Source organism: Lynx rufus, unplaced genomic scaffold (genome assembly GCF_022079265.1).
Source record: "Lynx rufus isolate CCGP_SWC_20201006 ecotype Redwood Valley unplaced genomic scaffold, mLynRuf1.p SCAF_4, whole genome shotgun sequence".
Classification (NCBI taxonomy): Eukaryota; Metazoa; Chordata; class Mammalia; order Carnivora; family Felidae; genus Lynx; species Lynx rufus.
Window position 1 is genome coordinate 155,667,601 of NW_025814856.1, and position 24,466 is coordinate 155,692,066.

Here is a 24,466-nt window from a genome sequence, read left to right on the forward strand (position 1 = left end):
ATGTTTCCATTCTGGAATAAGCAAAAGTATAAGGAGAGAAAAACGGTCAGTGGTTGCTGACCAGAGGCTGGGGGAGGAGGGAAGAATGGTAGTGACACAACTGGACTCGTTTGTTGAAACTTGGAACCACACACCAAGAAGGGTGTGTTCATGCACATACTTCAATTTTTCAAATAATGTAAAAAAACAAAACAAAATGTACACAGGTTTTAAAATAAGATGTATACGTGGGTAGGCGAGCAGGCTACGAATGAATGAAGTGTTTCAATCTCTCAAGTGGCAGATATTGGAAAATAATCATAAAATAGGGTCTAACTGAAATCCATGCTTTCATTCAACCAATAAAAATTCCTCACTAGGAGCTAGGAAACAAACAAACAAAAAAGATGCATCAAATGTGGATCTTGACCTCTAGAGCACTAAATTAGCTAGGCGTTGTTCCCCAGGCCTCCCACATATAAACTCGCAAGAGCCTCCCTATCAGCCCTGTGGGGAGGTCTTCAATGAGGCTGAAGCAAGAGCAATGGCAGCTGGGAGATGGCGGAAGAGGAAGTGACACCCAGGTAGTCCAGGTCTCGGGAAATCTGTGACCTCAACCATCATGCTGCAGACCCCCAGGGAAAGCAAGACTGATACAGAAATCAGCAGCCCAAGCAGCAGACAACGTAAGGTGCTACGACGGGGGAGCCCGGAAGAGGAAGCGATCCCTTTCAGGAACGAAGGAGGTCAGGAGAGTAAGGCATTATGAAAGAAGTGCCATTTAGCCAGTCACTTGCAGGAGACCCTGAGTTAGACTATGGAGAGCTAACTGAACAGAGAGCCATTGGAGGCAGGAAGAAGAGCGAGAGCAAAGAGAGTGAGGCAGAAAGACACAGGCTGTGTTAGGACCACGGGAAAAAGTATGGCCAGATCCAAGTGGTGAAGTGTAGTGGTCAACACTACTACCAATGCGGCTCAGGACCAGGTTCTTGAGAGCACTGAATGCCGTGCTATTTATGCTTGGCTTTGGTGGTGAACGAATCAGGGAAGGGGCTCCCGCAAATCTCACTTTAAAAAGATTCCCCTAAGTGATGGGGCGCCTGGGTGGCTCAGTCAGTTAAGCGTCTGACTTCGGCTCAGGTCATGATCTTGCAGTTTGTGAGTTCGAGCCCCACGTCGGGCTCTGTGCTGACAGCTCGGAGCCTGGAGCCTGCTTCGGATTCTGTGTCTCCCCCCTCTCTCTGCCCCTCCCATCCTCATGCTCTGTCTCTCAATAATAAATAAATGTTAAAAAAAAATAAAAATAAAAAATAAAAAGATTCCCTCAAGTTGAAAAGGCACACAAGGTACTAAAAAAATGGAAGATTAATTCTATTCTCCTGTTCTACGTATAGAAATAGAGAGAGTACTTGGATTCCAAAATACCTGATCAAGATGATAATATTGATGATGACGATAACAACACTAACACCTTTTCAACTTACCACTAGTGCAGAAGAACACATGCCAAACGACAGAACCCATCGCAAATTAAGCCGATCTCCAACAATTCCACTGATGAAAAGGCCCTAAAAATAAAGTATGTTTATTTTACAGCTCTGAGTAATGACACAACATGAAAAACAGGAAGATACAATGCGATGCAGGTGAGGGAAACAAAACACTGACATGACTCAAAATTAAACTTCGTTCATAAGCCCAGACTAGCTGTCTCCATCAGTTTCACACACGTTTCGTGAAATAACAGTGGGTTTCTGCACATTACACTGTAAATAAACTCACATACCCAAATACTACAATCCAGTGTAAACTCTGGTTCTACCACAAGTGGATCCCCATCACTGCCTAAAAAAGAGACTGGAAAACCAAAAACAAAACAAAGCAAAAATACTAATGAAACAAGCACACAAATATATTTCATTTTCTAGAACAGATTAACTCGTAAGGATCAGCGATGTGCATTCCCACAGGGGCTGCACTTAGCCATTTGCATTCTGAAATCAAGATGTGTCACAACGCGTCCTTCACAACAGAAGCTTCTGGGGCACAAGCACTGCCTGTTTAATCTGACCCTTGGGCTTCATGGCTTCATGACTTCACGAGGCAGGGAGTGTAGGGGCACAAAGCCAATAATTAGTTGAAGATAAGTACAAACGTTCTGCCTCCTGCTCTCCTCCCACTGAGCGGCAAGAATCAAAATCCGGTGGTCACGGCCGCAAGGCAGACTAAGGAGCCAAGGGCAATACACTGGGTTTCTTCCATTAATATGTAAAAGGAATAAATGTCTTGACTGAAAACCTAAATCCAGGTATAGGGGTTTGTGACACACCGACTGTATCCATACTAGAGAAAACAGACGGTATGTCTCATCATCGACCTGTCACTACTTCAAAAGAAACACCTGGAAGCTTCAGATTCTATGTTCTATAGCTGCCACTCACATGTCTTATGCTACAGACAGTAAAGGGGGTGAAGAAAATCTCTCAACGTTTCAGATGGGGGAACCAACTTATTCTGTGCTATTCCAAATGCCTACATGATGCCTGAAGTGCCAGAAGGACATGCGGCTCGGTATAAAGAAGCATGATCACTGACTGCTCGTGGCCCCTTTATCTCCTAAACCTACTGAATCCTAGTGATAGGTATGATCGCAACTCTAGAGAAGAGGAAACTAAAGATCAAAAAAAGGGTGAAATTCCATTTGGAAACCAAATATGACACAGCCAGTTGACTGTGGTAGAGGTGGTCTTTGCACTGGACGATGCTGCTTCTTAACATACACCGTAAAGGCTCAGTGACAAGCACTCCAGGGAGTGCTCCACCCACAGGGGGTGCTCCACCTAAAGCTGAATGACCATGTTATTGGGATTTCCTACTCAAAATGCCCAGGGTGAAGAGTCAGGCTAATTGATCCACGATCTGCTCCAACTGTTTCTACTACTACAGGCTTCCTCTTTGAAGAAAAGATATTCCAATAATTGCCCAAAGAAACACTCAGAGATTACTCTGGGACTTTCACTTGGTGTTTCACATCACCTGGATATTCGTAATCAAAGGCTTTTTTATAACTGGACACATTTGCAAGAGAGGAAATCAGACCCTGGGAGAAAAGCGCAGACGGCTCACAGTATGCTCCCCGCGGCCTGAGCTCAGCCGCCACCACACAGCTCCCGCAACCAGAGATCCCAGCTGCCCGATCCAAGACGACTACCTTGGACAGAGAATTAGCGCCTGCCATGCTGGTATGGCTCCCAGGACACCACCATCTCTCGGTTCTCCCCCTTTACTGCTGCACCTCTGCCCCCACGTGCCCATTCTTCACGTCCCCTGCCTCGAGATAACAGAAGCCCCATGGCTCAGTTGTCGCACCTCTTCTTCATCCTCACCTGCTCCTTGGATCATTCCATCCAGTCTCCTAACTGAAAATTATCTAGATGCCAAAGACTCTGAAATCTGTACCGCTAGGCTGAGCCTCTACCTTGAACTCGAGACTCACATAATCAAATGTCTACTCTTCATCCTTTGGGCAATAATAGGTATGTCATATGTAACCTGTCTAAAAGAGACTGCCCCCAAAGCCTACCCCTCCCACTGTCCTCCACTCTGCTATGATACTTCTACCCTAGAGTTGTTCTCGACACCTCTCTTTCTCTTATATTCCACACGCAACAGGAAAAAGAATTATTGGTTCTACCTTCAGAACACGGGTAAAATCTACCTCTTCCCACCTCTGTTACCCCACCCTGGATCTGAGACATCATCATCCTTCACCTCAAAACCGGAATAGCCTAACCTGTCTCCCTGTTTCTGCCTTTGCCCTTGGTTCAGTCACCCAGGGCAGCAAGTGCACCTGTACAAACATGGGGCAGATCCCAGCACTCGTCTGCGCAAAACCTTCCAGGGCTCCCATCTCACTCAACGTTAAAGTCAAAGCCCCAACAAAGGGACCAAAGCCCTAAAGGTCTGAGCCCCGTACCTTCTCTGGCCTCACTTCCTGTCTCTCTGTTCTAATCACCCAGACCTCATTCACATCAGGTCTTGGCTCAAATACAGCCTCCCACCCGAGGTCTTCCCCAGCCATCCTACCTAAATTACAACTCCCACCCGGGGCTATATATTCCCCTTTCCCTGCTTTATTCTTCTCCACAGCACCTATCACCTTCACCCATCCTCTTTATTTGCTTATGTACAGCGCCGTGTTACTGTTGGTCCTCCTTAGCTCCCACCCAAGAATGTAAGCTTTATAAAGCTAGGGATTTTTCCTGTGTTGCTCACTGATGAACTCCCACAGACTAGAAGAGTATCTGGCACATGATAGGTTCTCAGTAAATATTTGTCAGATGGATGAAAATGAATGAATGGCTGGGTAGATGGAGGGGAAGGACACAAAATATAAACTTCAGCAAAACTGAACTCTCCTGGGTCAGGAAATTCTAGAATCCCTTAAACACTTGATAAGTGTGCAGTCATTTCCATATACATCTTTCCTCAACCTAAAACCCTCAAATTCTAAAACTCACCACAGCATAAGAGAAGAGGAAAATGGTGTCCAGCGTTCCAAGGAAAAGAGTGGCCTCCTCTGCGCTGGGGAACAAATGGTTGCTGCTCCAGATCTACAACAACACAAGAGCCAGGTCAGTCCCCACTGGTACCTGTCAGTCCTTCTCTCTCTCAAAGCACCTGCACCTACGGCCTCTGCCCGCCCTCACAGAGCCCTGGGGAGGTTGCACAGAGGAAATCAGCACTCTGTAGATAAGGAAACACACATGAGAGGGTTTGCAAGGTCAAAGCTATTTGCACAATACGAAAATGTGAGCTGCTTTTTTTCTTCTTTTGCACTGACAGCACGTATGCAGCGGTGGGTAAAACTCCTCGTGGCTCAGCATGAGTCAAGGCCGTTACGCCAGACCCTACTATTAATCGTATATTCTTTATGGCCATGCTCACAGTTAAAAAAAACAAAAAAACAGAAACAGGCCGATTTCACTTAAGAATGTCCTTGGTACATGCTAGATGCTCAAATATTTGGCGAGAAGCAAAAAGTATTAAATTTATTAAATCTGGCCCTCAAGTCCGCTTATCTCTAATATTCTGTGTGCCAGTGCTCGGCATATCCAGGCACCATGGCTGTTCCGAGGAAGAGCACACGTGCAGCGTGTGAAGTACGAGCCACAATACGGTTTTTTTACTTGGAAGAATGACTGACAGAGGAGCCACAGTTATTCAGATTTGGGTATTTGGCAGATGTGTCCTCAAAAAAGAACGAAATGATCCTGTCACTTCAAAATCCATTCAAAGTACAAGACAGACAAATGGATCTTAATATAAGTGTACAAAAAGCTAATCGATACAGTTTCAGATTCCACATGGCAACTAACCTTTAAGAAATTGCTACTTGTCAAATTCTGGTGTACTATCAAAGACACATGCCCACAATCAGCTGAAAAAGCTCTTAAAGTACTTCTCCCCTTTCCACTGTGTATCTGTGAAAGGCCAAATTCTCTTCGAACAGTTCAAAGGATCAGACGGCAAGAGACTGAATTCAGAAGCAGACTGAAAATCTACTATCTTCTACTAAGCCACATGTGAGATTTGCAAAAATGTAAATCAATGTCATTCTCCTCATGAAGTGATTTTTTTTTGTCTTGAAAACTCATTTTTTATAAAATGTCATTTATGTTAACACATTATGGGTTTACTTAATTCATTTAAAAAATAACTAAAAAAGAGATGAGGTGTTTTTTTTTTCCAATTTCTCAGGTTTTTAAAAAAATTTTTCAATGTTTATTTATTTTTGTGAGACAGAGAGAGAAAGAAAGAGAGAGAGACACAGAATCTGAAGCAGGCTCCAGGCTCCGAGCTGTCAGCACAGAGCCCGACACGGGGCTCGAACTCACAGACTGCAAGATCATGACCTGAGCTGCAGTGGGGTACTTAACTGACTGAGCCACCCAGGCGCCCCTAAATTTCTCAGTTTTAATTTCTAAAACAGTTTTAATTTCTAAAATATCTATAAATGTAAACCCACAAAACCAAAAACTCTTTGGGGTCCTCAACCCAAAAACTGAGAGAACTCCTAGAATAAATGATTTCTGAGATGGGTTGTTACAGGAAAGAAATTCTGACTTTAGAATATTAAAGAGAAAAATCACAATCAGCAATAAAGAAAAAAAATGTTTAACAGAAAGTAAAATCCCCGAATTATAAAAGAATGCATAAAGTGTGATTCTAAAGGATTGGGACTTATTTCTGTGTGGCTTCAGGCATCAGTCTTGCTCCTTTAACAACACCTCACACGCTGTCACATAGAGAAAACAGCAGCCCACACAATGATCGATCGGTATTTCCATGCACTAAGTGGGGCCCTAAAGTTCCCCAATTCGAGTCATTTTGCCTCAGGCCACAATCTTCCGCCCTGATGCTCATTAGGACCCAGGACCAAGCCCTGTTGGGCACACATCAATGTGAGCTAGAGACAGTGGCCTCAAACAGCTGCCTCAAGTTTCAGGAGTCCTTCTTTACTCTCTCAAGAGGTCACCAAAACTCCCTGCAGGTGTGGCTTTCACAAGAACGGACAGATTTCAAATAGCTTTCTTTGGCTTTACTACCAGAATTCAGCTGAAATATACTTTTGATGGTCTACTTAACAAGTGGACCAAAAGAAAGTGGACTTAACAAAAAGAAACCAAAAACAAAAACAAAAAACAAAGTAGGACTAACAGAAAGATACAGAAAATAGGGTAAGAGAACAAGCCTAGTAAAGAAAGTTCCCTTCAACAACAGAAGTCAGACAGACTTGTCAGAAGGATGCATACTAGTGAGAAATGGTCCATGCATGCAGAGCAAATCACCCAGTGTTTAATGAAATGACTTGCACACGGTGAAATCCCATGCACTGCAGTGGTGTAGCTGAGCTGGCCTGCATGCACATACAATTAACATGGGAACCCCCGCCCCCCCTCCCCCGGCCTGTATGCATGTCGGGTTTTCGCGTGTTGTGGGGGGGAGGGGCTGTACTAAGCACCGAGGCACTTCCTGGAAGCATGAAATTGTGTGCGTGGGGGTTTCCTAAGTAAGAATGTTTAGCACAGAGTGAGGGCGAGGCATGGGGTGGGGAGCTACTGACAAGAGCTTCCTGAAGTGGTGCACAGAGAATGAGTTAAAGCTGACTTCCGTTCTGGGGTCTGCTCTCTGACCACAGTGAGTGGTATCGCTTTCCGTGAGATTCTGCTGGGGAAGAGCAGCTGTGGATGAGCTTGAGACAGAGTGTTGAGGACACCCTGAATCCCGCTACCCTCTCCTGGACAGCTTAGACTCAATCACACTGCTCTCCTGGAAGGACTGTACTGTCTGGGGAGGTAAGGCTTTTTAACTTAATAGAACAAAATCTTGCTTACAATTTTCAGTCAAGTTGTCCTCAAATATTAAATTTAACCATTACCTCCTTGCTATCTCTAAACGTAGATTTTATGTTCTGTTCCCTATTTTCAGTGTTCATCCATATCAGTGGGATCCATGATAAATTCTCAGGTGAAGAGACTGTGTGTGCTTAATTCTTTTTGTAAAGCATCTAAGATAGCTATGCATTAAAATGAAAACTATAATAAGTAATTTTTGATGATGCTGTTCAGGACACTTAAATGTTTAACGCTATGTTAGCAAACTATTTTTCAGAATAATTTTACATAAACCCCTGGTTCTTTTTTTTTAGTTTATTTATTTTGAGAGAGAGAGAGAGAGCACGGATGAGCAGAGGAGGGGCAGAAAGAGAGAGAGAGAGAGAGAGAGAGAGAGAGAGAGAGAGAGAGAGAGAGAGAGAGAAAGAGAAAGAGAGAGAGGGAGAGAGAATCCCAAGCAGGCTCCATGCTGTCAGTGCAAAGCCCGACACGGGGCACGATCTTAAGAACCGTGAGATCGTGACCTGAGCTAAAATCAAGAGTCAGACACTTAACCCACTGAGCCACTCCGGCGCCCCATAAACTTCTGGTTCTAAGAACTCTTCCCACTTCAGACAAGAAAGCAAGTCTCAAATGGAGGCTAGCACTGACAGTTACAGACACAGAAGCACAGGAAGAGTGAAAAGTACATGTCACCCCAGCTGTTCCACTCCCAGCAGTAGGCTTAAAAAAGAAGAGGAAAGAAAAAAACCCAGACCTTAAAGTGTAAAGAAAGGAATGGAAGGTCAGCACTGCTCTCCACCACAGCAGAGACGGAAATACAAAGATCTCCAGGATAAGTCTGAACATGACTTCTATATAACCAACCCATCCAAAGTACTTAACCCACAGTTCTGAAAAACCAGAATGGTGAAATCTATTTTAGCAGCAATTAGAGTAAGTAAATAAATAAACACCTAAGCAGAAAAGTTAATACAAGTCCCACAAGAGCTAATAATGTTAACATGGTTACTGGCAATAAAGAGTTAACAGAGCAGGCCTGAGACTGTCTCCTCAAAAACGCCTACTTGTGAGTTTGGCCCCTGGCTGGCACCTGAGAACTTGGATTTTGGGAGTGTTTCCATCCTTTCCCACTAAGAGTGGTTCACTGTACCTAAACTGTTTGTACAAACAATGTGGTTTACGCTGAACCTTTCCTCCTAGGCGTCTGGAATTTTTGTACATGTCAGGCACAAGGTGCCTATGTGACCAGTCCCAATAAAAACCCTGGGCACTGAGTCTCTAATAACCTTCCCTGGTAGACAGGTTGTCACAACCTGTTGCTGGAAGAATCACATACATCCTGTACGACCCCACTGAAAAAGTCCTCTTGGAAGCTCGCACCTGGCTTCCTCCAGAACTCAGCCTATGCTTTTCCCTTTGCTGATTTTGCTCTGTATCCTTTCAGTGTAATAATCCACAGCTATGAATATGACTATAAGCTGAGTCCTGTGAGTCCTCTTGGTGAATCATCAAACCTGGGGGTGGTCTTGGGGGCGGCCAAACTCAGTTACCTAAAAAACAAAGGCAGCCTTAGGCAGCATAACCAGAAACTTAGTGCCGAAATCAAATCCTATTGCTCTGTATATTAATCAGACTGCACCTGCAAAATCACATTCAGCACACAGCACCACTACACTACAGTTCAAGGAACCACGCACGTTGGCCTAAATGAGAGAAGCTTAGGAAGAAAGGTCTTCTCTGAATATTCAACAGGCTGTCACGCAGCAGGAATCGACCACTACGAATGGCTCAGAAGAAAACCCAAGATCAAAATTAAACAGCAGAATACTTTTCCCTAACATAAGAAAGAACTTTCTAGAAGTATTAAAGCAGAAGGTGAGTGATCGTCTTTCAAAATGACAAAGAAAGCATCTATACTGGTTGAGAGGTTAGAGCACATGACCCCTTCAAGGGCACTCCAAGGTTTGTGACAAGTCATTTGATCATTTAGATGTACTCAGGAAGCACACAGCACTGTCAAGACTCAGTGTGAAATCTAACCCTCTATTCCTAACATCTTTCCTTTTAAAAGTTCCTGTTATGGGGCACCTGGGTGGTCAGTCGGTTGAGCGTCCGACTTCAGCTCAGGTCATGATCTCACAGCTCATGAGTTCAAGCTCCACATCCAATTCTGTGCTGACAGCTCAGAGCCTGCAGCCTGCTTCAGATTCTGTGTCTCCCTCTCTCTCTGCCCCTCCCCTGCTCATGCTCTGTCTCTCTCTGTCTCAAAAATAAATAAAAACATTTTAAAAAATTAAAAAAAAAAGAAGACATGCCAAGAATATTAATATGTATCTACAATTCCACATAAGTAGAACTCAAGGAATGTGGTAAAGAATGCATGGAGTGGGGCACCTGGGTGGCTCAGTCAGTTGAGTGTCTGTCTCTTGGTTTCAGCTCAGGTCATGATCTTGTGGTGCATGAGTATGAGCCCCGCATCAGGCTCTGTGCCAACAGCTCTGAGCCTGGAGCCTGTTTCAGATTCCGTGTCTCCCTCTCTCTCTGCCCCTCCCCCGTTCATGCTCTGTCTCCCTGTCTCTCTGTGTCTCTGTCTCTCTCTCTCCTCTCTCTCCCTCTGAAAAATAAACATGAAAACATTAAAATAATGCATGGAGTGGATTTGTATATTGAAATAGGGTATCGTAAAGAACAGCATCTCCAGGGGCGCCTGGGTGGCTCAGTCGTTTAAGCGTCCGACTTCAGCTCAGGTCACGCTCTCACAGTCCGTGAGTTCGAGCCCCGCATCGGGCCCTGGGCTGATGGCTCAGAGCCTGGAGCCTGCTTCCGGTTCTGTGTCTCCCTCTCTCTCTGCCCCTCCCCCGTTCATGCTCTCTCTCTGTCTCAAAAATAAATAAATGTTTAAAAAAAAAAATTTTTTTTTAAATAAAAAAAAAAAAGAATAGCATCTTCATTCCAACTGGTCATCAAAGGATTCACTTGATCCGTAATGAATTCAAAGAAGTGGATACATACTCCCTGACTTCTAGACTCTTAAGCAAGATACAAACAAATGAAACAATCACAAGGTACCTAAATACTGAGACATTAAACTATGTACACAGTTCAGGTGGGGGGGGGGAGGAATTAGTGGAAGCTAGGAAAAAATTTGATAGAAAAAGTGGCATTTTAGGGGCGCCTGGCTGGCTCAGTTGGTAGAGCATGCGACTTTTGGACTCTGGGTTGCAAGTTCAAGTCCCACGTTGGGTGCAGAGATTACCTAAAAAAGAAGAAAAAGTGGCATTTTATCTCGCCACAGAGGGAAAAGCCAGATTTAGATGGGAAGGAAAAAAGAGAAAGAGCCTAAAAAAGAACATGAGCAAAATCTCAAAGGCAGAAATGAGTACAGGTGCTTGTGAAACTCAATTAAAAAACAGTCTCACCAGAACTGTGTCACTTCAAAACGGTGAGAAAGCAGCTGGATAGAACGGTAAGTAAAACAGGTCTGAGTCAGGGCAAGCTAAGAATCAGACAGAATAGTTTGGATTTTATGCCATAGGAAACAGCCATTTTTCAGAGTCCTAAGCAGATGAATGAAACAAACTAGAAGAATTTCAGAGGAATTTAGGGGTGGGCATGGCTCGCTTCCTGAACCCGTCCTAGCACTTTGTTCCACTTACCTCTACAGGCAATCTAATGGACTTGTTAAAAGCACTTGGGGTCCACTGCTTAGAGATACTGACTTTGACATTGCTAAAAGTTTTTCTTGATGCGTGGAGCAACGAATAACTGCAAAAGAGAAAAGAAATACAGCTGAATGAATAGCAAAGAAAATGGCATTCAATAAAAACCCATTTGTTTTATTCAATTTTAGAATTCTTCTCTTAAAAAAAAAAAAAAAGTTTTGCTTTATCAACTGAAACAGTCTGCCAAGCAAAAGAAAAACTTAACTGGGGGTGCCTGGGTGGCTCAGTCAGTTGAGCATCTGACTTCAGCTCAGGTCATGATCTCACAGTTCTCACAGTGAGTTTGAACCCTGCATTGGGCTCTGTGCTCTCCGTCCAGAGCCTGGAGCCTGCTTCGGACTCTCTGTCTGCCTCTCTCTCTGCCCCTCCCCCACTCACACTCTGTTTCTCAAAAAATGAATAAATGTTAAAAAAAAAAAATTTTTTTTTTAAAAAGAAAAACTTAACTAGTCTTCTTATATAAGCCCCTGTGTTCACTCCTAACTTATCCCTCCACCTAGAAGACAGATACGTGATTGATCCCGACCGATTTTAAATCATGGAGGCAGTTCTGTAAAGAATTTTAAGTCTTTAGCAACCACTGGCCCCTTGTTGTTGTACTAGCCACTCGGTAGCTTTCTCTTGAGTCCTGTCTTTTCCTCATATTGATGCCTCCTCTCATCCCCAACAAACGGCTATCCCTAAAAAAAGCATCCAAAACTACCTATCAACTGTTACACAATTAGAGAACCATTTCCTAGTTCTGCCTTAAAACAACCAAACAAACCTATCACATCATTTGTGGTGCCTTCAATAAAGATTAACAAAAGAAAATCTACCCAGAAGAAATCATCAAAACAGCTGAGCCACAGGGTTATAAGTAACATGGCTCCTAAAACCAAACAGCCTGGTTTATGTCATCTATGGACCACTAAAGAGAGCCACTGAGGGCCACAGAATCACAAATACTGATGATTCCTTGGTCACGCTCCTTACAATTGTCTCATACAATTTTTACTTTACTTCTCAAGGATGCACAGGGCATATCGTGAACACGTGCATCCTGTGTTCTGAAGCTCCTGGTTTTAGTAAAGAAAGAATTTCATGTTAAACCACAGTTTCTCAACCGTGGCACTACTGACATTTGGGGCCCTGAAAATTCTCCGTTGTGGGAGGCCAGCCTGTGCACCGTAGGGTCTGTAGCAGCATCCCTGGTCTCTATCCACTCCAAGTGGCACCCCTTCCCCCAGTGTGACAACCAAAACTGCCAAACATTTTGGCCAAATATGGGCAAACATTGCCCACGGGGCTACCAAAAAGTACAACAGAAAGAATAACTAGCCAGTTCATAAGCCCATGCCAACTCGTGCATTCAACACTTGCCATGCAGTAAGTACCTCTCCCAAACAAACAAACAAACAAACCAAAACACACAAGAGAACAGTTTTAGCAATCCATCCGCATACCTGAAGAAGGTGAGCAAGAACACAACAACGTGATGATGGCTGAATCGGGAGAACAGAGTTCCTCTTTGAAAAATATTTGGCCAGGCCATAGTCTTCCTGACCTTCCTTCTCACCTCTGACCTCAAAGTTTGGACAGTGAATTATTTACATCATTTCTTCTTTCTGGAAAGATAAAACGCATTATCAACATTACTTAAAATAGGCAGTTAATCTAAAAACTGAATTATGTAGACTTATAACCAGTCAGCATATTATCAGGCCTTGAAAAAAAATCACATGGGCTAGCTGACACCAGAAAACTAGATTGATAACTATGTTTTATAACAAGTCCTTAAAAAGAAAAATCCTTGACAAAAGATTGCATACTAACAGAAAGAACTCTCATACAAACTGGTAAGAAAATCACTAATTCAAGGCCAGCTGGCTGGCTCAGTTGGAAGAAGGTGTGACTCTTGATCTCAGGGTTGTGAGTACTTAAATAAAATCGCAGGGGTGCCTGGGTGGCTCAGAAGGTTAAGTGTCCGACTCGATTCTGGCTCAGGTCTTGACCTCACAGTCATGAGATCAAGCCCCAAGTCAGGCTCAGCATGGAGCCTGGTGCTTACTTGAGATATTCTCTCCCCCCCCCCCCTTAAAAGAATAAACTTTAAAATAAAACAAAATCTGAAAGAAAAGAAAATCACTAATTCTGACAGAAAAATGAGGAAAGGAAATGAATAGACAACTCAGAAGAAATGAAATGTCTATTTAATTTATCAAATAAAAGCTCCAATTGGTCAGCAATACAAGAAATATTAATTAAGGCAAGAAAACGCTTATATAGTTAAAAAAGATTGTGCTCAATGTAGTTCAAGGTCTAATGACTCCTAAACTCTCATATACTGCTGATGGAGGTAAAATGTGGTATTACAGAAGACAATCTGGCCATAGTCATTAAGAGCTTTGACACAAAAATTCTATTTCCGGGGCACCTGGGTGGCTCAGTCGGTTGAGCAGCCAACTTCGGCTCGGGTCATGATCCCACAGTTCGTAAGTTAGAGCCCCGCGTCAGGCTCTGTGCTGACAGCTCGGAGCCTGGAGCCTGCTTTGCATTCTGTGTCTCCCTCTCTCTCTGCTCCTCCCCTGCTCACATGCTGTCTCTCAAAAATAAAGATTAAAAAAAAAAATTCTATTTCCAGGGACCTATCCCTAAAGAAATACAAGATGCATTCAGCTCTATAAACAAAGGTAGCTTTCACAGTATTTCAAAGAAGCTTTTTTATGTTAAAGAAACGAACTTTGTGTCAGTCATAAGGAAATGGGTAAAGAGGCAGGGCCACTCCCATGCCCTCTGTCTCCACTGCTTTCTCTCACTTCTCCTTGGTTCTCTCTGAAAGCCGCATCCATGCTCTAATACCCAAGAATTAAGCACAGAGTAAGCATCTAAAATTTAATGTCTCCACTTATAAGTCTGCAGAGACAACCTGAATATGCAATTAAAAGAGGAATGATTAAATAAACTATGGTATATCCATATAGCTGAATATTTTATAATCATCTGACATGAAGAATTAAGGCTTTTTAGTGACATGAGAAAATGGCAAGTGAAAAAAGGAAGAAATGGGGTGCCTGGCTGGCTCAGTCAGTAAAGCATATGACTCTTGATCTTGGGGTGGTGAGTTCAAGTCCACGTTAGGCATAGATGACTTACAAAAAAAAAAAAAGTAATATGACTTATAAATACCAACTCAACTCTATGTTTACATAATATTTACAAATAAATAGGGAATACACTAGCTCTCTCTGCGTAGTAGGATTATGGGTAATTTTAATTTTCTAAATGCTTTCCTAAAAAATCTACAATAAAAGTATATATTACTTTTATAAGCAGAAGGGAAAAACATCCACAGCATTGGTAAAGTCTTGTAATTCACTTGCTTATTAAGAAAAAATAGGGGCGCCTGGGTGGCGCAGTCGGTTAAGCGTCCGACTTCAGCCAGGTCACGATCTCGCGGTCCGTGAGTTCGAGCCCCGCGTCGGGCTCTGGGCTGATGGCTCAGAGCCTGGAGCCTGTTTCCGATTCTGTGTCTCCCTCTCTCTCTGCCCCTACCCCGTTCATGCTCTGTCTCTCTCTGTCCCAAAAAAAATAAATAAACGTTGAAAAAAAAAATTTTAAAAAAAAAAGAAAAAATAAAGTGAAATTAACAAAATGACCTGTATGCTACATGTACTGCAATAGTTGAGGTAGGAGACAAACTCAAGAGCTCCCAATACTGAAATTAGCAAGTCACAGGGCTTTGCTTTCAAGGCTGTGTGCCTTGTAACTTCTATTAGACTCATGTTTTCACCAGCCACAGTTTAGGAGAGGTAGCCAAACCGTAAATGCTGACAGACCCACCAACTGGCCATTCCTGAAACTTTTGGATAAAAGGTACAAAGGTGAGGTGGTTAGATATTATAGCTGTTTGACTTACTGGCTATAAGCCTCTGGACACGCCAATCTCTATGAATCGCCTGTGGTAGTCTATAAAATGTCCTGTCTCTTTTGAGAGTTATAAGACTAAAATAAACAATGAATGTAAGTAAGGTATTATTAAGATAATTATTTTAGCCACTGATCTGCCCAGGATTAATCAAGCCCACAGCAGAATGTAGCTAATTTCATTTAATCTTTCTCCCTGAAAAATGTTCACAAAATAATGAGCCGAGTAGGATTTTAAAATTCCACTTACAAAACGTAATAAACTTTCTGTCTGTAATTCCAGAAAGTTACAAACCCGAGAGCTATTAGTGTCACTGCTAAATTTACCTCCATCCCCTAAATTAAACATGAAACCCAGTGGAACTCAAAGCTTTGTGTAAATTGTAGCTCTTTGAACTGAACACATACATTCACACCTCAAAACAGTATGCTGATAAGAGTTATGAAATTCAGTAATTTATCAGGTAAAATAATTCCAAAAATGTATGCTCCAACAGATTGCGATTACATTGCTTTGGCAATAATGGTTGTGTATTTCAAGGCTCTGCAGTTACATTAATAACTTTAAATGACTACCGAGCTGTTTGAGACCATCTGGATTTCATTTCTAATAAACCACCTTTTCCTTAGTTCCGTGACATGAGAGAAAAAGCTTAATAAGTACACCAGGAAAATAGTTTTAGGTAATCACCTGCTGCTGGCAGGATGCCATTTAAAATGAATACTATTATAACATCTGGTCCTAAGTAATTACAATAATTAATAATAATAATACCTTGCACTTATATTCTCTACATCACAGAAGCGATTTCTAATCATCTGTGAGCTCTGTGACCCTGGGAAAGTGCTGAGAGTTTTTGCCAAGTCTGAATCCATCAAGCACATTCTACTTTCTGAAGACCATTTTCTTTACTGCTCTAAACACAGACTGAACAAATGTCTAACATTTTCCAAGTGTATGTAAATGCTGTCATAATTAATAAAACCAAAATTCATTTAAGTACTTCTAAATTCAAAGTAGTTTATCATTTAGCATTTTCTCAATGGATACTGAATATACAACTATCACATGAGAACACGAATTAGCTTTTAAAAACAAAACTTACTAAAAATAAGATCCCTGCCATCAAAAAGGGTCCAGAATCACTGAGCCATGCTCACTCCTTTTCAAAACGAGTTCATAATCATGAACTCATCTGATTTGTGATGAAGCTTTTTTGAGCCCTAGAAGATCACGTATACAAGGTATTTTCCAGAATGAGACACTCTGCATTGTGTGATCAACGCTGAATAAAATACCTGGAACGTGTCCAGATGGAAGGTAATCTCCCCCTTATAAAACAATGCCTTGGACTATAAAGCGTTCCAAAACTGTTACTTTCTATAGATGTTCAGAGCCCATTTCAACCCCCCAGCAGTAAGAGTTCAGGCTGTCCTGTACCAGGAATGCTGTGGGAGACACAGACTACAAAGCGGAAAGGGGAAGGCTGGTAGGACAGATGGCCCGCGGAAAGCATCTCGGCCCCCACGGCCACGTCCTCTGACCCAGTCCTCACCCTGCCCCAATCAGCTTCTCTGAGCTCATGCCGGGGGCTCTACTGCCCGCTGCCCCTCAGCCCTGTCACCGACTGACCTCCCGGCACTCCGCTGTCACTACAGACAGCGCTTGCCCCGCTTGTCTTCGGCCACTGCTTCGGTCTCCGTGCAATATCCTGGTGGCTCATCTATCACTCCCCAGTCCTCTTCACCACCCATCTTTTCCTCTATAATAACCCACAATTTTATAGAAGTTTTCCACAATAAAAACCCCATCCAGTAACTACATCACCTCCCCCAGGCAGATTTCAAACCCCCAACTTTCTTCCCTTCCAGAAAACTCCTTGCTCTCCTACTTCCCACTCACCAGTCATTTTACCTCAGCAAAGCTCCCAATTCAGTCACCTCACCATTTTCCCATCATCCGTTACCCTCCTCTTGTCCTCAGTTCCTTCTTCACTAACTTAGAATCTATCCAACTCCCTTATGGGCCTTTTTTTCTTGCCTCTGTCCACCTACCCTGTACCCAAGCGGCTGCAGTTTGCCGGAGAAAAATCACACAGGCGGGCTGATTTCACTTTTTAGATTCAAAACCACAAACCTCAAAGGGCATGCAACACTGCCCAGCATGACTACACTTCCCTAATGATTCTGCTCTCTCAACCTCTAAGACAATTCCACACTTCTCTCGTTAAAGCTCCAGCACCCCTCTCTCTCAACCAGCGCGACGGCTTTCTGTCGACGCCCGGAACAATGGCTCTAACTCGGACCCTCCAGAGTTCCCGACAGTCCAGACAACTGTCCAATTGATATGCCTCAGGTACCTGAAGATGCTTCACTTCCTCCCTCAAAACTGATTCCTCCCCCAGGACCCCCCACCTCATAAATGATACTACCATTCCCCCAAGTTGCCCAAGGTAACCAGGACTTATCCTTCATTTTTCCTTTTCTCTCTCTCAGCTTCCACAACCAACCCATCACTAATTACCTCCAAAATACACCCCAAAGTATTCCTCCTCTCTCCATCCCCACTGCCACCACCAAGATTAGCCACCCATCCCCCACCAAGCCTACCCCTAAAGCCTTCTGCAGGGTTTCACCATTTCTATGTCTACCCTGCCCCCAACTCATTCTACACACATCGGCCAGAAATATATCTTAAGACATAAACCAGCTCCCACCCTCTGCTTAAAACACACCGATAGCTTCCCAAGACTCAGATAAAAATACAAAACAATTTGCCATGCCCTTCAAAGCCTGAATACCCCAGTCCTCTGTAGTAAAATGGGAAGGTTAAGGGGAGGAGAGCAGTGAACTGGACAGCTGTGGTTTGCAAAAGGAGGCTAAGGATAAAGAAGGTGACTGCCTGAGCAATGCCTTTTGAGAGAGTGGGTGTTTCTTTTTTAACTGTTTTATTGATTGTCAATAGGTCATGCATGCATAAGGCAGAAAATTCAAAAGACATCGAAGGGGCACCATAGAGTGAGGTCTCCCTCTCTGATCTCATCACCCCGTGCCCTTACAGGTTTCTTTGCATCCCTGCAGAATCCATGCCTGTGCATCCACTCCAGGCATAGCTCCTCACTCACACATACACAAAGGAGCATACGACACACTATTCTGCACCGTTTTCTTTTCTTCACTTATCAGAGGTGGGAGATCTGCCCCATCTGCACCTACAGGGTCACCACATTCCAATCTCCCACCGGACATGTGGGTGGTTCCCCATCCTTTGCCACCACGAAGCTAGCCACACTTCGACACAGCAAGGAGCTAGCCCATTTCCTTCCTCCCCACCCTCGCCAGTGCCACACCTCCACACTTGCTGCAACGTCCCCACACCGAATTCTTTTCTTGTCCCTGAGCCCTTCCTTGCTTGGGGTCTTTGCATTTGCTGTTCCGCTGCCTGAAATGCTTTTCTGCTGGTTCTTTGCGAATGGTTTGCTCTTTCCTTTTCTTGGCTCATCCTCAAATCATCTCCCTCAGTGGTGTGCCCTGATCGCCCCGTCTACAATGGCCGGGGCCGTTACTCAGTTACCTGTCTCCCCTCTGTCGCTGCTTCTTCCTTTCATAGCATTGCTCCCAATCAAATTATCTGGTTTAACGGTTTACATGTGTGTTGTTCGGCTGTAAGCTCCACAAAAGAACGGCCTCATCTGTCTGGCACCTAGTAGAGCATTTAGAATGATCCATAAAGATTTTGTGCACGAATGAATTCTTTGACCATAACCAACACCGAATACTCTCAAGGCACCAGGCACTGTGCTAGGTACTTGCCTTGCGTTACTGTATTTAGTTCTCACATCTTATAAATAAGAAAACAGATTTTATAAAGTAGTATCTCTTAACAGAGGAAGCGAGCATTCAAACCCAGACCTGACCCTAGTCTCTATGCTATACTATATAAGAAAAAAGGCTAAAATATCTGAAGCTGGGTAAAACACAGCGATTAGAAATACCTCACCTTAAGCTTAGAAGTATAAATCCTGAATGGGGAAAAAAAAAACCCACCTATTAGTAATAGTGGTTACACTATTACTATACTCAAATGAGAAGGACATTAGATGGGCAATTACTTCACTCTTCAGACTTCAGTTTCTACATTTGCAAAGTAAGAAGATGGTGTGTACTAAAACAGAAAAAGGTAGCTGGAAGAGTAATGAATGCATAGCTGAGTTCAATTACTTTGACAGTATTGTGTGTGTTGTAATTCAGCACCTCAATGTTTGACACAAGTAACTTTTTCATCCCACATCATCCCATTTGAAGCCATTTATCTGTACCACACGAATCCTTTCACTCAAAACTCAAGCCTTCTGTAATTTTTGTCTCTTCTTAAATTGTTTCATTACCACAGATGTAGAGTACCTAGCACTTCCCTGTAAAATTCTCTTGTCTTATTCCAGGCTTCCTAAAACTACATTCTTCCTACCCATTTTAAATATATTCCAAAGACAACTAGTTTTCTTTTCTTTTTTTTTTTTTTAAATTTTTTTTTCAACGTTTTTATTTATTTTTGGGACAGAGAGAGACAGAGCATGAACGGGGGAGGAGCAGAGAGAGAGGGAGACACAGAATCGGAAACAGGCTCCAGGCTCTGAGCCATCAGCTCAGAGCCCGACACGGGGCTCGAACTCACGGACTGCGAGATCGTGACCTGGCTGAAGTCGGACGCTTAACCGACTGCGCCACCCAGGCGCCCCGAAGACAACTAGTTTTCAAGATAAAAACCTTTCCCTCTCGGTGTGCCTGGCTGGCATGTGACTCTTGATCTTGGGGTCTGGGGTCAAGTTCCACATTGAAGGGTAGATTGTACTTAAAACAAAAACAAAAAAACAAACAACAACAATAGCAAAAACAACTTTCCTTCTCCTAAACAAAAGACTCATATGCCAGTTAATGGTTACTGCTGCGACATTTCATTTTATCAGTGCACAAAACAGAACCTTCGATAATACACTTGATTCTGACATCTAGAAAGAAACAACTCGTTGCACCGACTTTAATTTTATAAAATTACTGTTTCAGGGTCATTTTCTAATGAAAATGAAAGGCCGAGGTGCCTGGGTGGCTCAGTCCATTAAGTGTCCGACTTCAGCTCAGGTCATGATCTCACAGTTCATGAGTTTGAGCCCCGCATAGGGCTCTCCACTGTCTGCAAGGAGCCTGCTTCAGATCCTCCATCTTGCTCTCTCTGACCCTCCTCTGCGCTCTCTCTCTCTCTCTCTCTCTCTCAAAAACAAAAACTTTTTTTTTTTTTTTTTAAAGGAAACGAGGGGCGCCTGGGTGGCGCAGTCGGTTAAGCGTCCGACTTCAGCCAGGTCACGATCTCGCGGTCCGTGAGTTCGAGCCCCGCGTCAGGCTCTGGGCTGATGGCTCAGAGCCTGGAGCCTGTTTCCGATTCTGTGTCTCCCTCTCTCTCTGCCCCTCCCCCGTTCATGCTCTGTCTCTCTCTGTCCCAAAAAAAAATAAATAAACGTTGAAAAAAAAATTAAAAAAAAAAAAAAAAGGAAACGAAAGGTCAACAGAAGAATTATGTTCTTTGAAACCACATGTGACCCACAAAAAGGCATTAAAGTTGGAGCTGGAACCATAGATCCTCCACTTAATTAACTTCTCTGAGGCTCAATTTTCCTCATTTAAGAATTAAATTAGGGGGCGCCTGGGTGGCTCAGTCAGTTAAGCATCCGGCTTTTGGTTTCAGCTCAGATCATGACCTCATGATTCATGAGTTCAAGCCCCGCATCCGGCTCTGAGCGGACAGTGTGGAGCCTGCTTGGGATTCTCTCTCTCCTCTCTCTCTGCCCCTCCTCCACTTGTGTTCTCTCTCTCTCTCTCAAAACAAATAAACTTAAAAAAAGAAAAGAATTAAATGAGATAATTTTAGAGAGTTCCTAATATAGGAACATCCAACAAATGGCAAAGAAATAATTCAGCACCAAGACACTGAAGAAAGGCCGCAATTGGGGTTCAGATTTCACTCACCCCAGGAACGTACTCTTCTCCCTACAAGCATTCAGTCACAAGTTACCATGAGATCATCTACAATCTTATACTTCAGGAAACGCCAAAAGCCCTGTAGGCCACGTTCCCATTATCCCCTGTCAAAAGTGAGAATAAACAGACCACATTCTGCAAATAAGAATCCTGAGAGAATGACGAATACGCAATGTGACCAAATTCCTTGACTGAGGCCACAGCAGTTAGCAGCATACAAAACCCAGCTATTCCACTAAGACCCTCCCTCTTTGGCCTCGGTGCATCTTTTCCAAAAGCCTGCCTTCCTTCGCACCCTACCTGGAAAGCATCCCTTCACCCGGTCTAAACTGCAGCCCTTTTCCGGGACAAGAGCCCTCGTGGCGCGCGGCCGGGCCCTCCTCCCCGCGGGGGCCCTCCCGGATCCTCCCGCTCTCCTGCCGCTGGGGTCCTCGCCGGCCCCGCCCGGCCCCGCACTCCCGAGACCGAGGAGCCGGGCCCGGGCCGGAGGGGAGCGGCGGCCCGCCCGGCCCTCGGCGCCACACCCACCGGCCGCCCCCACCCGCACCCGCACCCGCACCTCCGCATCGCGCTCCCGTCCCCTGGAAGCCCCTCGGACCACCCTCGCGGGCGGCGCCCGCACACCTCGCCCGGAGCCGGGCGCCGGCCCCTCCTCGGTCGCGCCCCACGCGCCGCGGCTCGCGCACCCGAGACCGCGCCGTCGTCGCCGCGCTGCGGCCCACTGACCCGCTCGCTCCGCTCCGCTGCCCGCAGCCCGTCGTCCCCGCCGCCACCTCACCCGCGCCCCGGCAGCCAGGGTTTCCGGACGCTCACGTGACCCGCCCCTCCCGGGGGGCATGCTGGGAGTTGTAGTCCGACCGCGCCGCTTCACCTGCGGGACGCCTAGGTGACAGCGGAAGGGAGAGGGAAGGCGGGGGCCTCGGTGAACCTGGCTGTTGGGCTGGGGGACGGATGACGGCCAGGAGAGTCAGCTGGAAAAAGACAGTGAGAGATAATATATAATGATCTGGGCAGAATTGCTATATAGGGCATCTTTTTTTTTCCAGAAAAGCTTTATTCTGTTCTTTGTTTTTATAGAAAGTAACATGCTGCTAAGTTTGCTACTGACCAGGCATCAGGGCGTAAGCTTTAGACTTTTATTTAAATTAACTAAACGCAGTGACCCATGCAGGCAGGGCCATTAATCTGCCTCTGCCATTCACCTTCTGCACTCCACCCCACCCACCCAAACACGTAAATGAGTGTTAAGAGCCTGACAGCCTCAAGCCAAAATTAAAGGCCTTAAAAGGAGGCAGAACTTGGAAGTGGAACCTTCTAGTCTCCTGGGCTCTTTCACCTGTTGGGGAAATATAATTTTTTTTTTTTAATCTCCCAACCAAGAAAATTTCTCTACAAAGATAAAGAAAAGTTTTACTATTGGATAAACATTAAACCAGAATGTGATGCTCATCATGATCTAACAGATTGCAAAGACAGAAAGGAATCTCCCGCATATACAGCCAAGCAGATACAACCCCTTACATGCATGTTCTCAAATAAGCAATCGCTAGCCCTCAACTGAGAAGACCGGGACAGGAGCTTTTGTCACGTATAGTTGGTCCAAACTTTATCATGGCAACTGGGGAGACTGCCTGAATTGGCTTATCCAAAGGAGAAACAGACTTCTCATACCTCTAGGACAAGAGATAGTGTTGCAAATTGGAGCAAGACGCCCACAGAAGTTAGGCTTTTAGCCTCCCAGAAACTAGGAAACTGGAGGACTATCGCCCTGGATGTTTGTATTTCAAGATGGCTCCCAGGTCCTGGAAAGTTTCCTGATATGAGGCTGGCAAGAGGTTATTTAGCCATTATGAACGGCTATACATCTATTTGAAAAGGACAAAGGGAAGGGTGGAGGTGGGAGTCCTTATTTCCAAGGGAGACTTAAACCTCTTATTTTTAATTTGTATTTGCCTTTACAACAAGGCAGTTGTAGTTCTGTTCCCAGTCATCTGAGAGTGTGGGAAAATGTGATATCAGGGTGAGCAAAAACAAATTGCCCCAACATTTCACTTTTATTTTTAAAAATATTTTGTGGAGGGGCTCCTGGCTGGCTCAGTTGGTGGAGTGTTCAACTCTTGATCCCGGGGTTGTGAGTTCGAGCCCTACGTTGGGTGTAGAGATTACTTAAAAATAAAATCTTGGAGCGCCTGGGTGACTCAGTCGGTTAAGTGACTGACTTTGACTCAGGTCATGATCTCACAGTTTGTGGGTTCGAGCCCTGCATCACATTCTGTGCTGACAGCTCAGAGCTTGGAGCCTGTTTCACATTCTGTGCCTCCCTCTCTCTCTCTGTCCCTCCCCCACTCACCTCTGTCTGTCGGTCTCTCCCTCTCAAAAATAAACATTGAAAAAAGTTTAAATAAAATAAAATCTTAAGGGGCACCTGGCTGGCTCAGTTGGAAGAGCATGTGACTCTTGATCTTGGGGGCATGAGTTTGAGCCCCGTGTTGGGTGTAGAGGTAAATAAAAAATTGTTGTTAATCTTTAAAAAAAGACACACACACACACACACGCACACACACACACAGGGGAACATTATTCAGCCTTTAAAAGGAATGAAATTCTGACACACACTACAACATAGATTGTGTCCGTGGGATAAAGACACATTGAAATAAGCCAGTCACAAAAGGACAAACAGTGTATGATTCTGTTTACATGAAGTGCCTAGAGTCATCAACATGATAGGGAGAGAAAGTAGAATAGTGGTTACCAGAGACCAAGGGGGAAGAGAAATGGGAGTTAGTGTTTAAGGGGCAGTTTCAGCTGGGGATGATGCAAAAGTTCTGGAGATGGATAGTAGTGAGGGTTGCACAATTTGAATATATTCAATGCCCTTAAAAATGGCTAAAATGAGGGGCGCCTGGGTGGCTCAGTCGGTTAAGCGTCTGACTTCAGCTCAGGTCACGATCTCGCGGTCCGTGAGTTCGAGCCCCGCGTCGGGCTCTGGGCTGATGGCTCAGAGCCTGGAGCCTGTTTCAGATTCTGTGTCTCCCTCTCTCTGACCCTCCCCCGTTCATGCTGTGTCTCTCTCTGTCTCAAAAATAAATAAACGTCAAAAAAATGGCTAAAATGATAAAGTGTATGTATTATGAAACATATGTGTGCGTGTGCATAAATGTATGTATGTGTGTGTGCAGAGGGGGTGAATAAGATATCACCTGTGTCACCACCACCCAGGTCAAGAAGCCCACACCACACTCTTTGCACTTATAGTCATGTTGGTGGAGAGGGGTCAGAATAGGGAGAGGCAGAATCTCTCTCCTTAACTTCCACAACCACCTAGACATTTCACTCTTTGATTTCTACTTCTAGATGTTCTCCAAGTACCGGGTCTGAGTCAGCTGACTTTTTTTTTTTTCCTTTCCCCATAACCATAACTAG

The 24,466-nt window shown here is 44.3% G+C and overlaps 1 protein-coding gene across 5 annotated transcripts in view; it reads right to left on the reverse strand.

Annotated features, from left to right (window-relative positions):
• The window catches only part of SLC37A3 (solute carrier family 37 member 3), a 45,065-nt gene extending 23,196 nt beyond the window's left edge, over positions 1–21,869 (reverse strand). For 2 of the 5 annotated variants that reach the window (XR_006965034.1, XM_047095346.1), the window contains exons 1-5: positions 21,767–21,869; positions 12,547–12,708; positions 11,036–11,144; positions 4,500–4,592; positions 1,464–1,547 (exon numbers count right to left, since the gene is read on the reverse strand). Coding sequence is in view for 4 of the 5 variants with exons in the window: in XM_047095346.1 (XP_046951302.1) it covers positions 1,464–1,547; positions 4,500–4,592; positions 11,036–11,144; positions 12,547–12,635 (375 nt within the window). In the remaining variant the exon portion in view is untranslated. Of the gene's footprint in view, positions 1–1,463; positions 1,548–4,499; positions 4,593–11,035; positions 11,145–12,546; positions 12,709–21,726 lie in introns of all 5 variants that reach the window. The other 3 variants (XM_047095348.1, XM_047095349.1, XM_047095347.1) reach the window with 2 other exon arrangements.
• Positions 21,870–24,466: the final 2,597 nt, after the last annotated feature.